The sequence below is a fragment of the Dermacentor silvarum genome, unplaced genomic scaffold (genome assembly GCF_013339745.2).
Source record: "Dermacentor silvarum isolate Dsil-2018 unplaced genomic scaffold, BIME_Dsil_1.4 Seq858, whole genome shotgun sequence".
NCBI lineage: Eukaryota > Metazoa > Arthropoda > Arachnida > Ixodida > Ixodidae > Dermacentor > Dermacentor silvarum.
Genome location: NW_023606883.1, coordinates 23,087 through 36,078, shown reverse-complemented (window position 1 = coordinate 36,078; position 12,992 = coordinate 23,087). Strand labels below are relative to the sequence as shown.

Below are 12,992 nucleotides of genomic sequence, written 5' to 3'. Positions count from 1 at the left end.
TCCGATTTTGATGCCTACGACGCACTAAACATTAGCCAAACGCGATTTTCCACATCGAGTTAACGTAGACGCCACGGCTTCCCATTTTGTGCCTACGACGCGCAAAACGTAAGCAAAACGCGGTCATCCAGAGCCAGTGGACTTGTGGTGGTCGGCTACCCCGCGGCGGCCGCGGTGTAGCCGACCGCAGTGACGAATAGCAGCCGCGTATTCAAATGTGCTTTATTGCTTAATAAATCTCACAAAAGAGAGTGAGGATCATGGCTTCTTTGAAACGAAAGCGTTTGAGAGAAAGGCGATTTCGCGCTCCGCTTGCGAGCTTCACGCACCGCCTACGACAATAAAACTTGGCTGAGATGTTCACAGCAGCTTATGCTACCCGCGGACTATGTTATTTCACCAAGCCCGACGGGTAGTTCAGGGCCACTTTAACGCTGTCGCGTTAAAACCTGCCAGCGAGCGCAGTATCGGAGGCCATGCTCCAACCTGACTGTGCATTCCCCTCCATTTCTTGTGTGGCGGTTTTCGCACGAGCGAACGTTTCATACGGGAATTGTTTGATTACTGTAGCGATAACTGCGAAAGCAAACGTGTTACTTGCTATGTACTATAGCAAGTAACATGACTATAGAATTAACATGACGAACTTTACGGAGAAAACACGCCCGCTCATGCTATACAGTACACTGCACGACAGCAAAGGGATGAGTCACCGCGAATCTAACCGTACATTGAGAGAGCCTCCCAGTATGACGCGTCGTAGGCGCCAAAGTCGGAAGGGCCGTGTAGTTGAGCATTCATAATCCAATTTTAACGGCGCGCCAAGGTGTCGTTCAGTAGGCCGAGCGACATGGAGATTGCCCTTTGCGCCGTAGACGTCCCAGTGCCGCAAAGGGCAATTGGAGGATGCAGCGACGAAGCAGCGGGAGCATCGCGACGAGGATCAAAAGCGATCTTTGATTGCCAATAACTACTTGGTCTGCTGGATACATTGAAATATTTTTCATATAAAGTATTTCTGAAATTGTCTATTTCAACTGCAAATGCATTTGACGGTTTCAATAAACACTGTTTTAATGCTCCTTTCAGAGGCGGCGTGCAATGAGAATCTCGTGACGGCGGGACCGTCAGATTTTCTTCAGTATCGTTATATTAAAACGAACGCACGCTTGCCTGATGGTACAATATGCTTCCAACATCATCAATATTCTTAAACCTTTGTAAACACATAAATGAATAATGCATATGAACAAATCCTGTTCTTTAAACAAACTATTGATCCCTGCAAATAAAACGTGTTTTTCTTCTGTTTGTTTCGCGGGAAAGTCAGTGACTATATTCTAATCAACTGTTGACATTGAAACGTCTTAGTGCTTATAACTTCGTCTAAGGATTGCTGCATGACTATTTTCTTTGCAGGTGTAGGTTACGTCTACGATAAACGCATGCGTACATGCCGTTCCGGAGGCATCATTCTGCAAGGGTTAAAGTGCAACACCGCTCCACAGCGTGTCACGGAAGATGTCATGGTACTCAACGAGCACGCGTTTGTGCCTCATATAGACAGTGAGTCTACCAGGCAGAGAAGACAGGCATACCTCCAAGAATACATTGACGCGTGCAGTGGAGCTGCGCAATGCATACTACAAAACTACTGCGGTGAAGAATCCGAATCTCTCGAAGCTGGGAAATGCATTTACAATGCTTCGGGAGAGGTAACGGAATACAACCTAAAAAATAAAGCGGAGAATCAGGGGCTGCTGAAGACCCTCACTTCCATTCAAGAAGAAATGAACCGTTCCGATCTCTCGCTAGTGCAAATCATCCAATCAGCTATGGAGACCTACGAGAAAGAACTAGAAAATGATGTCATTAGGACAGCTCTGTTTGAAGAAGATCCCTTGAGACACCTTCTCGATGTTGTGGTGGAAAACACTAGCGCCACGAAACTTGAAGTCTGTGAGTTAGTCACCGGAAAAAGTCACTGCATTCTGTCTTCCCAGTTTACTCAACTTCTTGCTATGGCAAAAACAAGGCTAAACGTTGACTACACTGTCGCTTTCCCGTCTGACATTAACTTCACATCGGTGAATGTTCCAGAAGGAACCAGTTTACTTCATTGGGATCCCTCTGCAGTTCCGAATAAAAAACTACCCGAAGCTGACTTGCTTGTGGCATGCCTTACCACGTGGGGATCCAGCCAGTTAGAAATTCTAGCTCAACAACTTTCAGTGCAAAGCAAAAAACAAGGATTCATCCTGATTGCCTTGCGCACCGCAGTGACACCTGCCGAGCAAGTTTTAATGTCTATGGGCTGCATTCAACTTCAAGTACACAAAGAAGACGACGTGGAGTCGTTTTTCAACTCTTATGGGTTCACCGTCATTGGTCTGAAATCAAATAATTTCACAACACTGCTGCTTCTGAGGAAAACCAAAGGTATTCTCGAAGAAGCGAAGCCTGAGGTTCTCGATGTGTCCAGCGACAACTTTCATTGGATCGAGGAGCTAAGGCAAAAGCGATCGAATACGAGAACATGCCAGACGGACACACTCTTTGGCTGCTCGCTGATGACAACGATACAAGCGGCATCCTCGGCTTGGCAAACTGCCTCCGATGGGAGACAGGAAGAAGGCATCTTAGGTAAGTAGTATAACTACATCGTAACGCACCCTACAGTCCCATAAGCATTTCAGGTCAAATTTTCCTCATTCTAATTTCAAGCAGAAGTGAACGGCTGCTTTAGCGTTGAAACATAGTCGTGTGAGAGGGTTAACGGAGGGAAACTAAAGGGAGAGGATAGCTAACCCCTCAAACTCCGCAACATCTTCCACATGAGAGTGAGTGAAAATCAGGTAATAATTTCATTTTCAGTCTCTAATATACGCCTTAATCGAAAAACGTCCTGTCATTACTTGTGCGCTAATTATAGCAACATGTTCCCCTTTTCGTACGCGGCGTAGCGAGTAAGTCACTTACGGGAATTTCGATGTTCTTAACCTACACAAATTCTGGCTGCGCTGGGCAATCTAAACCATTTATGAATTGCTTTACGCTTACAGTAAAACATTCTGTGTGGGATCCATTATTGCACTACGTTGAGAAACCCCAGGTGGTCAAAAATCGATGGAGAGAGTAAAGTTAGACGGATGCCGGCACACGCCTTCATCCGTGTCACTTTTACTCGGTCCCTCGATCAGTCCGATACGTCAGTGTTTACACGCACCGCACAAGTCCATTCGTACGCTTCCATATACCTTGTCCGAACGCTTTAATGCGATTGGCTTTACTAACGAAGTACAGCTGTTCACTTCGATTGGCTGCGCTACTGTAGTGGCTGTAGAAATGCGACTCAATGCGCCACGGTCGCATTAATTTAAATTTGGCTATTGACAGCGAGATCGAGCAACGTCGCCACCTGGTGGGTACTGACTGAATCACGGATAATGTGGCATGGTCTCCTACATTCGCGCGCGCCGGCGGATTTTTCTCCAGCCATCTCAATCGCACGGAGTAATTTCAAAGGTGGACGTGGCCGGCTCCTGTTCCGCAATGCGGCGCTCGCAACCGAGGGCTACTAATGTCCCTGTACTTTTTCAAAGGTAGGGCAAACTCCTCCTCTCCGCGCCGTTTCCTCCTCGCCCCTCCCTGTCCGTCGCCAATAGACAGCGAAGCGCGCGGCCGCTACCGCCCGCTTGATTTCGTATCGCATGCGGCGCGTTGAATCGCTTGCTTGAAACGCGACTGTTCTGGGCGCATTTTCACAAGGTTCTTCGTATGTAAGATATCTACGTAAGATATGTAGTACCTTCAATTATTGGTACAACCTGCGTTGCTCAGACGAGGAAAACGAAAGGTGGAGCAAGCCAAATGCAATCCTAAGCAGTCTTTACTACTGCTGATTGTTTCTCGGAATCGAATGGTGTACCTGACGTATTTACAAAAAAATAGCTACATCAAACTATACACACACAACAGGGCGGCGACATTTATATGCTAAATACCATCAACGTGTCTTTTTTGTTTCCGAAATGCATCCGCGCGCTTTTATTTCCCCCTAGTTATGTGCCTTGGTTCCCGTGTGTGCGCGCGCTTTCTGCGTTTTGCACTTTAATTGGTGACTCTTCCATTATGCTCATTTTATGAGAAGTCATGCTGGCATTCATATTGCCAAAATGCGCCCTTTTGTTCGCAGCAGAGCATAAACCGGGAGTTTTTTTTTTTACTCAGACGTTGGCTGATGGGGAACTTGCGAACGCACCAACCTTAATTCCCGCATTCATCACTAACTGCGTGAGAACAGCGATCGAACCTCCTTCAGTAATGACCTCCCTTAGCGGCAGTCAAATTTCTTTCTTCCGATACGGTGGAGCCATATCGCCCGCTGTTTGAGGTTTCGTTGGCCACGAGGAAGCGCAAAAAAATTATTCCATCTCCCGCTAAGGGGAACCATGTGTGGATGCGAAGCAGCAGTTAGATGGTTAGCTTGAGCAGGATATGGTTTCGCGGCAGCGGCCCGAGCGCTCATCGCGCCGCTGCACAAGAGAGAGAGTGAGGCGCGCGCGCTCCGTCCTTTTCGTACCGCGGAACTACCGTGGTGCCCCCAGCGGAGTATGCAGCTGTCACACCACCTGTCGCGGGCGCCGCTCCGTAGAGGATTCGTGAGAAGAGAAAGGGGGGGAGCGTAGGAGAGGAGATAGAGGGGGAGGGGCGCGCATGCGCTGTGCGGTGTGGGACGCCGCGAGAGGGATGGACAAAGCCCCCGCCATAAGCTGCTTCGTATCTAAAAGCTTGCCCCCCTTGGCAATGCTATTCGAACATCCAACAGAACAGCAAGTCGGCATCGTGCTGCAGCCGAGGGCGTCTTCAAAAATGTAAAAAGCCTACGCTCACGCCCAGCGCACGTGTGTCCCGGTGTTTCTACGCTCACTAATGGCGCCATTTTCCCGCGATAACGAAAGCCGCACGGGTTATCAGTCACGTCTCAAGTCTCGTCCAATGGGAGAGCGGAAAATGGCGAAGAAGTCAGGAGAGAGGTAGAGGGCCGGGAGGAAATTCTCCTGTCCTATTTGAACAATGGTTGGCGCTACTTTTGGAACATACAGGGACATTAAGGGCTACTCATGCGTCGGGGACGCTTTCAGGCGCTCTGGGCCACGATTTTGAAGCGATGCATTATGACTCATTCTATACTAGTCTTATCATCCACCGCTCACGGCCGGCGGATCCCCTTGATAACGCGAGCGTACCGTCGCTCTGACCACTGACAAAGTGCGATAAGCGTGAAAATGCATTATTACCGGAAAGGCATCGCTACAAAATACCGGCCCTGGTGATGTTGCTGCGGCTTCGATGAGGCGAAAAAGAGTACTTTTGCACATACTGTAGGATCTATGAATGATTTGGAAATGACAGCTCAAGGTGTACGAGGAGAAAAGTGCATGATGGAGCTTATGCATAAGCGCGCTGATTTAGGTATTTGTAAAGGGAATATTTCGACGGTCACAACCGAAATATAATTTTTTTTGCATTTGGTACATTCTAATTCAGCTAAATATTATTGCAAGCAGTTACGAAATTGTGATTGTGTACACAAACATTATCAGTTTGATGTACAGCACATGCAGGGATGACAAGCGACAAATATTCAAGAAAAATGACGCCGTATTGAACATACAACGAAACATCTGATTTTCTGTGCATCAGAATGTCCAAAAATCCATCATAAGAATGAGCATATAGTGAGCATGGGGCGCGATCATCAACCGTACAGCTGAAATTACGCCACAGAAAAAATAAAATTTAAATGAAAACTACCAAAAAGTAGTAAAGCTAACACCGTTAGATTACGAGCAGCTCACTCGATTGAGTTTTTCCCTGACGCTGTCAGGTTTGCTCGCCAAGATTGTACCGTAAGAGAAATAGTGTGCGACATGAATACATTGTCCAATACCTTCCATTAATCAATAAATCTGATACAGCACGAAAAAAAGTATCAAGTAAATGATGCCTGACCAAATTACGATACAAGAGATCTGCTGAAAATCCGGCTCACATCATGGTTTTGGAAGACCAGCGATGGACACTGAACTTTTCGGAGTTCCAAGGCGTCTTCACAGATGCAGCAGGAGTACTAATCATGATACAAATTGCACAAAAGCATAGGTGTGCTTGTAGCACGGCCCGTGCACAGCGGTGACATTGAAATTTTTCTCAGTTGCGCTGAACGCCAGCGCCACTTGCGCACAAGGCAACAGTGCAAACGCTCTGTTTAAGCAGCATACGCGCGTTACAAAGAAATTCGAGCGCACACTGCAAAGGAACGCTTACTGAACTGACCAAACTCGGCACTCGACAATGACCATGTTCGGTTCTCGCGAGGCCGGCGGTGGAAGCGAAAGCGAAGGCGATACTCGCATAGCGCATAGTGCTTCGCGAGAAGCACTGTGCCAAGCCTCCGAGGCTTCCCATGTTTCCCTTCCAAACTCTCTCCATCGTGCCGCGGAGGCGCGAAGAGTGGACGCACATTTAGTAGCAGCGTGAGAAGCAAGGGGCAGGTAGGTGGGGTGAAAGCAGTGGTGGTACGTCTAGTCCACGGTGTAAGAACAACAAATACCCGCAGGGGCGTCTGCGAAAGCAGGCGTTTGGTGTGTTGCGACACCACGGACCCGAGCACACGGGGGTTGGACCCTCCCACGCGTAGCCGTGCGTGGCTTAGCCGTGTCTGGGGAAAGGGGGATCCTGGAGGTTGAGCTAATGCCGGGTGTGTGGACCTTTAAGGCCCCCCGGCGGAGGCAACACACCTCTTTGGCCTCTGCTTCACAGTAGACGGCACCCCCGGACTGACCCACCCGGGGGAAATCGGTAGTTGCCTTTTCCTGTCTCTCTCTCTCCCTCCAACCTTCGTCTTTCTCTCTCACTTTCCATCTCTCCTGTCTTCTCTTCACTTCGTTTTACTTCCAATTTTCCAGGCAGCAAGGGTTAACCTGGTGTAGTTTATCCAGTCTTGGGTCTATTATATTAGGTTATAGTAGCTATGTACAGCTGGCGTCTGCGTCTCCTTCAGGTCTCGTAGCGTCCCCTTGTTGGGCTCGGTGGTGGGCGGCTGGCATAGTTACCGAAATCATTGTTACCTTTATGGCTCTTTCGTCATTCCCCCGACTCCCTGATCGCTCTCACAAACGAGGGCGCACCGAAGATATTTTTCAATTTTATGGCAACCGAACAAAGAACTTTCCACGCTTTCACGTCATCCACTCTGATAAACTTGAAAAGACAGTAAGAATGATCTCACCCTTCCTCGTCTCGAAATCTCTAACCGAAGTTTTCGGTCCGGGTTACAAAGCATCGAAAATGGCCAGTGGTGATCTGCTACTCGAGCTCCGTGATCAGAAACAACATGAGAAACTGCCCAATCTAGTGTCCTTTGGGGATGTTCCAGTAACAGCAACCCCGCACCGTACCATGAATACCACCCGTGGCGTCGTATCCGATGCTGATTTGTTGGAGCTATCTGAAGCTGAACTCCTGGAGGGCTGGAGTGATCAGAACGTCATCAGTGTCAAACGAATTAAGATAAGGCGAGATGGTAAAGAAATTCAGACCAAACACCTAGTACTTACTTTCGACTCAAGTGTTCTGCCCGAGTCCATCGAGACCGGGTACCTCAAGATTAGAGTTAGACCATATGTGCCAAATCCTCTCAGATGCTTCAAGTGCCAAAGGTTCGGTCACAGTTCGCAGAACTGTCGAGGCCGGCCGACTTGTGCCAAGTGCAGTGACAATGAACATTCTTCTGAAACATGCCAGAACACTCCGCACTGTGTCAACTGTGATGGCGAGCATGCCGCATACTCGCGGTCGTGCCCGTCTTGGAAAAAAGAGAAAGAAATTGTGACAATCAAAGTAAAAGAAAATATTTCATTCAAGGAGGCACGCAGGCGGGTGTCATACCTGCCGAAGAGCAGCTTTGCCGAAGTGGCGCGTCAGGGGGCAGCGTCGCAACGGCTTCCGGCGCCTGCCCGGCCCGCAAGCAGCGAGCCGGCAGTAACGCCATCCGCCCCCTCGGCGGCTGCAGCTAGTGCTGCTCCGCCGTCTCAGAAAAAGGGGCCATCGACCTCCGGGCTGGTGGCCTCAAGGGTCTCGTCCCTCGAGACGAGGCCTTCAACACGAACAAACCGCTCTCAAGAGCGGGTGTCCAGCGCGCCGCAAGAGCCGATGGACACATCTTCTAGCCAGACGGCGCAGCCAGCGCCTAAGGAGCGGCGAGAATCTCTCGACCGCTCCAAAAAAGAGAAACCCCGCATTACAGGGCCTCTAAAGGGCTCTGTAAGCTAACTTTCTTGTCCTAAACACACAGCACAACACTCCTTTTAATATGGGCACTCAAATAGTTCACTGGAACGTCAGAGGTCTCCTCCAAAATCTTGACGACGTTAAAGAACTCCTCCGCAAGTTTAGTCCCAGGGTGCTGTGTGTTCAGGAAACACACCTCAAACATACACAAACAAATTTCCTCACACAGTATGCTATTTTTCGCAAAGACCGCGATGACACTGTTGTGTCATCCGGCGGTGTTGCTATCATAGTTGACAGAGGTGTTGCCTGTCGGGAAATAAAACTTCGTACGCCCCTGGAGGCAGTTGCTATCCAAGGGGTGCTGTTTGACAAGCTAGTCACTATCAGTTCAATATACATCCCTCCAAGTTATCAAATTAATAAAACCGAATTTCAAAACTACATAGATGAACTTCCGGCTCCATACATAGTTGTCGGAGATTTAAACGCACATAACTCATTGTGGGGAGACTCTCGTTGCGATGCGAGAGGTCGCCTAATCGAAAACTTTCTCTTTTCCTCAGGAGCATGTATACTTAATAAGAAAGAGCCAACATACTACAGTGTGGCACATAATACATACTCCTCCATAGATTTAACTATAGTATCGAGCACACTAATGCCGTACCTAGAGTGGTCCGTTCTTAAGAACCCTTTTGGGAGCGACCACTTCCCTATTATATTAAACTTAACAAAACCAGATATAAGCTCACCACACATTCCCCGATGGAAGGTTGACACAGCTAACTGGGAACGTTTCCGAGAACTTACGTACTTAAGCACGGATGATATTGCATCCTTTAATATTGAAGACGCTGTGGCGTATATTACAGGCTTTATAATTGACGCTGCCACGAAATGCATCCGTCAAACTAATGGACTAGCGAATAAACGTCGCATCCCGTGGTGGAATGAAGAATGTAAACAAGCACGGAAAAACCAAAACAAAGCTTGGGGACGACTTCGTGACTCCCCAACTGCTGAAAATTTGATTAGTTTCAAACAAATAAAGTCCCAGGGTAGAAGAACACGTCGACGTGCTAAAAGGGAGAGTTGGGAGAAGTACATCTCCAGTATAAATTCTTACATGGATGAGACAAAAGTGTGGAATCGAGTAAATAAATTAAAAGGCCGGGAGGTACACCCATTACCGTTAGTCAGTACCCAAGGTGAGAGCCTGGCAGACCAGGCAGATTGTCTGGGCGAACACTTCGAACATGTATCCAGTGCGTCCCACTACACACAAGCATTTCTGAGGTTCAAAGAACGCGAAGAGCGACAGCCCCTTAAACGTAAATGTTCATCGAGTGAGGCCTACAACTATCCATTTACTTTAACTGAACTTAAGGCATCCCTCGCTTGCTGCAATGACTCGGCGCCAGGCGGTGATCGTGTCATATATGAAATGATTAAGTACGTACATCCTGAAACTCTGAAAACACTCCTGCATCTTTTCAATGCCATGTGGGCGGATGGGTATATCCCGTCCTCGTGGAAGGAAGCTATAGTTATCCCCGTGCTTAAACAAGGTAAAGACCCGTCCCTAGCCAGCAGCTACAGGCCAATAGCGCTAACAAGCTGCCTGTGCAAACTATTTGAAAAAATGATCAACAGGCGCTTAATCTGTTTCCTTGAAAGTAACAAATTACTAGACCCCTTCCAATGTGGTTTCAGGGAAGGTATGTCCACAACAGACCACCTTGTTCGCGTTGAGTCTTATATTAGAGACGCTTTTATACATAAGCAGTTCTGTCTTTCAGTGTTCCTCGACCTAGAAAAAGCTTACGACACGACATGGCGCTACGGCATTCTCCGAGATCTCTCGGCGATGGGTGTCCGTGGCAACATGTTAAATACAATCGAAAGTTACCTATCTAATCGCACATTCCGCGTAAGAGTGGGTAACGCTCTGTCTAAGTCATTCACCCAAGAGACCGGTGTACCACAGGGAGGCGTGCTCAGTTGCACACTATTTATAGTAAAAATGAATTCCCTGCACACAGTCATTCCACGCACAATGTTTTATTCCATTTATGTCGACGATGTACAAATAGCCTTCAAGTCATGCAATATTGCCATCTGCGAACGACAAGTGCAGCTTGGAATAAACAAATTGTCCAAATGGGCGGATGAGAATGGTTTTAAAGTTAACGCTCAGAAGAGCACTTGCATACTCTTTACTAACAAGAGAGGCGTAACGCCAGTCCCAAGTATTGCAATCAAAGGAGATGCGCTCTCTGTGAGCAGCGAGCACAAGTTTTTAGGAATCATTTTAGACTGTAAACTCACATTCATTCCTCATATTAAGCATCTGAAGGCAAAATGCCTGAAGACAATGAACCTTTTAAAGCTTCTGTCGCGTACGACTTGGGGTAGTGATAGAAAGTGTTTGCTTAACTTGTATAAAAGTCTTGTCCTCTCACGCGTTGATTACGGGTCAATAATTTATAATTCTGCAACGCCAAGTGCGTTAAAAATACTAGACCCCGTTCACCACTTGGCTATCCGTCTCGCTACTGGTGTTTCAGGACAAGTCCAATCCAGAGCCTCTACGTAGAATCGAATCAGTGGTCGCTTCATCTGCAGCGGTCATACAGCAGTCTTATATATTTTCTGAAAGTACAAGCGAACATTGAACATCCTTGTTATTCCACAATAAACGATATGACCGCTGCCACACTCTTCCGTAACCGACCTGCAGCGAGAAAGCCGTACTCTTTGCGTGTGAGGAACCTCAGTGAGGAAATGGGTGTTCCGCTGCTTGAACAATGTCCTATGGCTCCAGCGAAACTATTGCCGCCGTGGCAGTGGCAGCTCATAGAATGTGACACATCGTTCGTAGAGGTCACTAAACACGCGCCAGAAGCACACATTAGAATCCATTTCTTAGAACTCCAATCTAAATACTCGTGTACAGAGTTTTACACAGACGCTTCCAAGTCACATGCCGGGGTATCTTATGCAGCCATCGGTCCATCGTTTTCGGAATCCGGTGTACTGCATCCGGAGACAAGTATCTTTACGGCTGAGGCCTATGCAATATTATCGGCTGTAAAGTATATAATGAAATCAAAACTTAAAAAGACTATCATATTTACAGACTCGCAAAGTGTTGTGAAAGCATTGCAATCACTCTGTAAACACAAAAACCCTGTACTTAATGAGCTCTATTCCATTCTGTGTAAAGCGTATATATCTAACCAGCATGTGATTATATGCTGGGTGCCGGGCCATAGAGGCATTGAGGGTAATGTTCGAGCAGACCAAATGGCCACATCAGTTACATCTCAGGCATTACATCTCCCTACAGCTGCTGTTCCTGCAACAGATTTGAAGCCTTTTCTGCGAAAGAAACTGCGAAGCCACTGGCAACGCTTGTGGGATGCAGAAAGAAATAACAAGCTTCACTTGATAAAACCACAATTAGGTTTCTGGCCCCCCGTAACGAAAACACGACGAACTGATGTCCTGTTCTGTCGTCTAAGAATAGGACATACATATGGCACCCACAATTTTTTGCTTACGGGTGATGAACCGCCAACCTGTGGTAGATGTGGTGAGAGGCTGACCGTCCTCCATGTCCTCGTGGAGTGTCGGGAAGCCGAAACAGAGAGAAAGAAATATTTTCCTCAAGCGTACCGGTATCATGTGCCTCTTCATCCCATCATGTTTCTTGGTGAAGAACCGCTTTATAACGCCAAAGCAGTCGTCGATTTCTTGAACGATGTGGTCCTGCATGTTATTAGCCCATTAAGGTCGTAGCGCATCCTCTTTCCAGAGGATGCCGCTGTGATAGCAGCTTTTTATAGCACATGCCTCCAGGCCCTTGTGGTTCAAGGGCTCTGTTTAGGCAGTAGTGCTATTTGCCAATTACTGCACCTTAAATATTTTAAATACCGTGTCATTCTTTCTCAACGCACTCTTCCCCTCATAGTACACCTCATTAGTCATTTCCATGATTTTAGTACCTGTATATTTTACGCACTTTACAGCGATTATTTTTAGGCCCCTTTACAGCCACGCTTCATCTACTTCTCAGAATTCATCTCTCCACTGCACACTCACAAACACTGACATGGCGCTCTTTGGTCATAACTGGCCCTTGCGCCATAAAACACCACACATCATCATCATCCTCAAATCCACGCATTAATCTTTCGCCTTTTACTAAAGATTACCGTGGGGAGGGACACTCCAATGAGCCTATAGGCCAATATTTGGAAGGCCTTGCCCGTTTGGGCGAGGCCTAACATCGAAATCTAAAGAAAGAATTGTGGCATAAAGGAATACATCGCTCCATCACGGTTCACTGAAAGTCGAGTCTTCGATTACTATGAAAAATTGCGAGGACGCTTAAGCTTTGTGCTGAGGATACATTCGTGTTTGGTGAAATAACATAGTCCGTGGTTAGCATACTGCTGTGAACAAGTCAGCCGAGTTTTGCTGTCTTGATGATGATTTCATGGCATCCCCTTTGAGACGGGGCGGTGACAAATAGTAACGTAACCTGATTGATTTATTTAGGTATGCTTTACAAGTTTTACAGCTAAGCCTAAATGACTAGTCGAAATCACCTGTCCACCGAAAACTATGATTATCAGCATTCGGGCGAGCGTCGTCGTCTTTTTCCGCAGCTGGCTTCGTCATTGGCGGAC

At 47.4% G+C, this 12,992-nt stretch overlaps 1 protein-coding gene and 1 non-coding gene across 2 annotated transcripts in view; both read left to right on the top strand.

The window, feature by feature from the left end:
- The window catches only part of LOC125941999 (fatty acid synthase-like), a gene marked incomplete at its 5' end in the record, with an annotated part of 55,560 nt that overhangs the window by 22,853 nt on the left and 19,715 nt on the right, over nucleotides 1–12,992 (top strand). The window contains one exon of the mRNA XM_049659900.1: nucleotides 1,420–2,643. Coding sequence (XP_049515857.1) covers nucleotides 1,420–2,643 — 1,224 coding nt within the window. The remainder of the gene's footprint in view (nucleotides 1–1,419; nucleotides 2,644–12,992) is intronic.
- LOC119435718 (U5 spliceosomal RNA) lies at nucleotides 12,460–12,582 on the top strand. Its single transcript, XR_005188873.1, has one exon. It is a non-coding gene; the product is annotated as a U5 spliceosomal RNA (small nuclear RNA).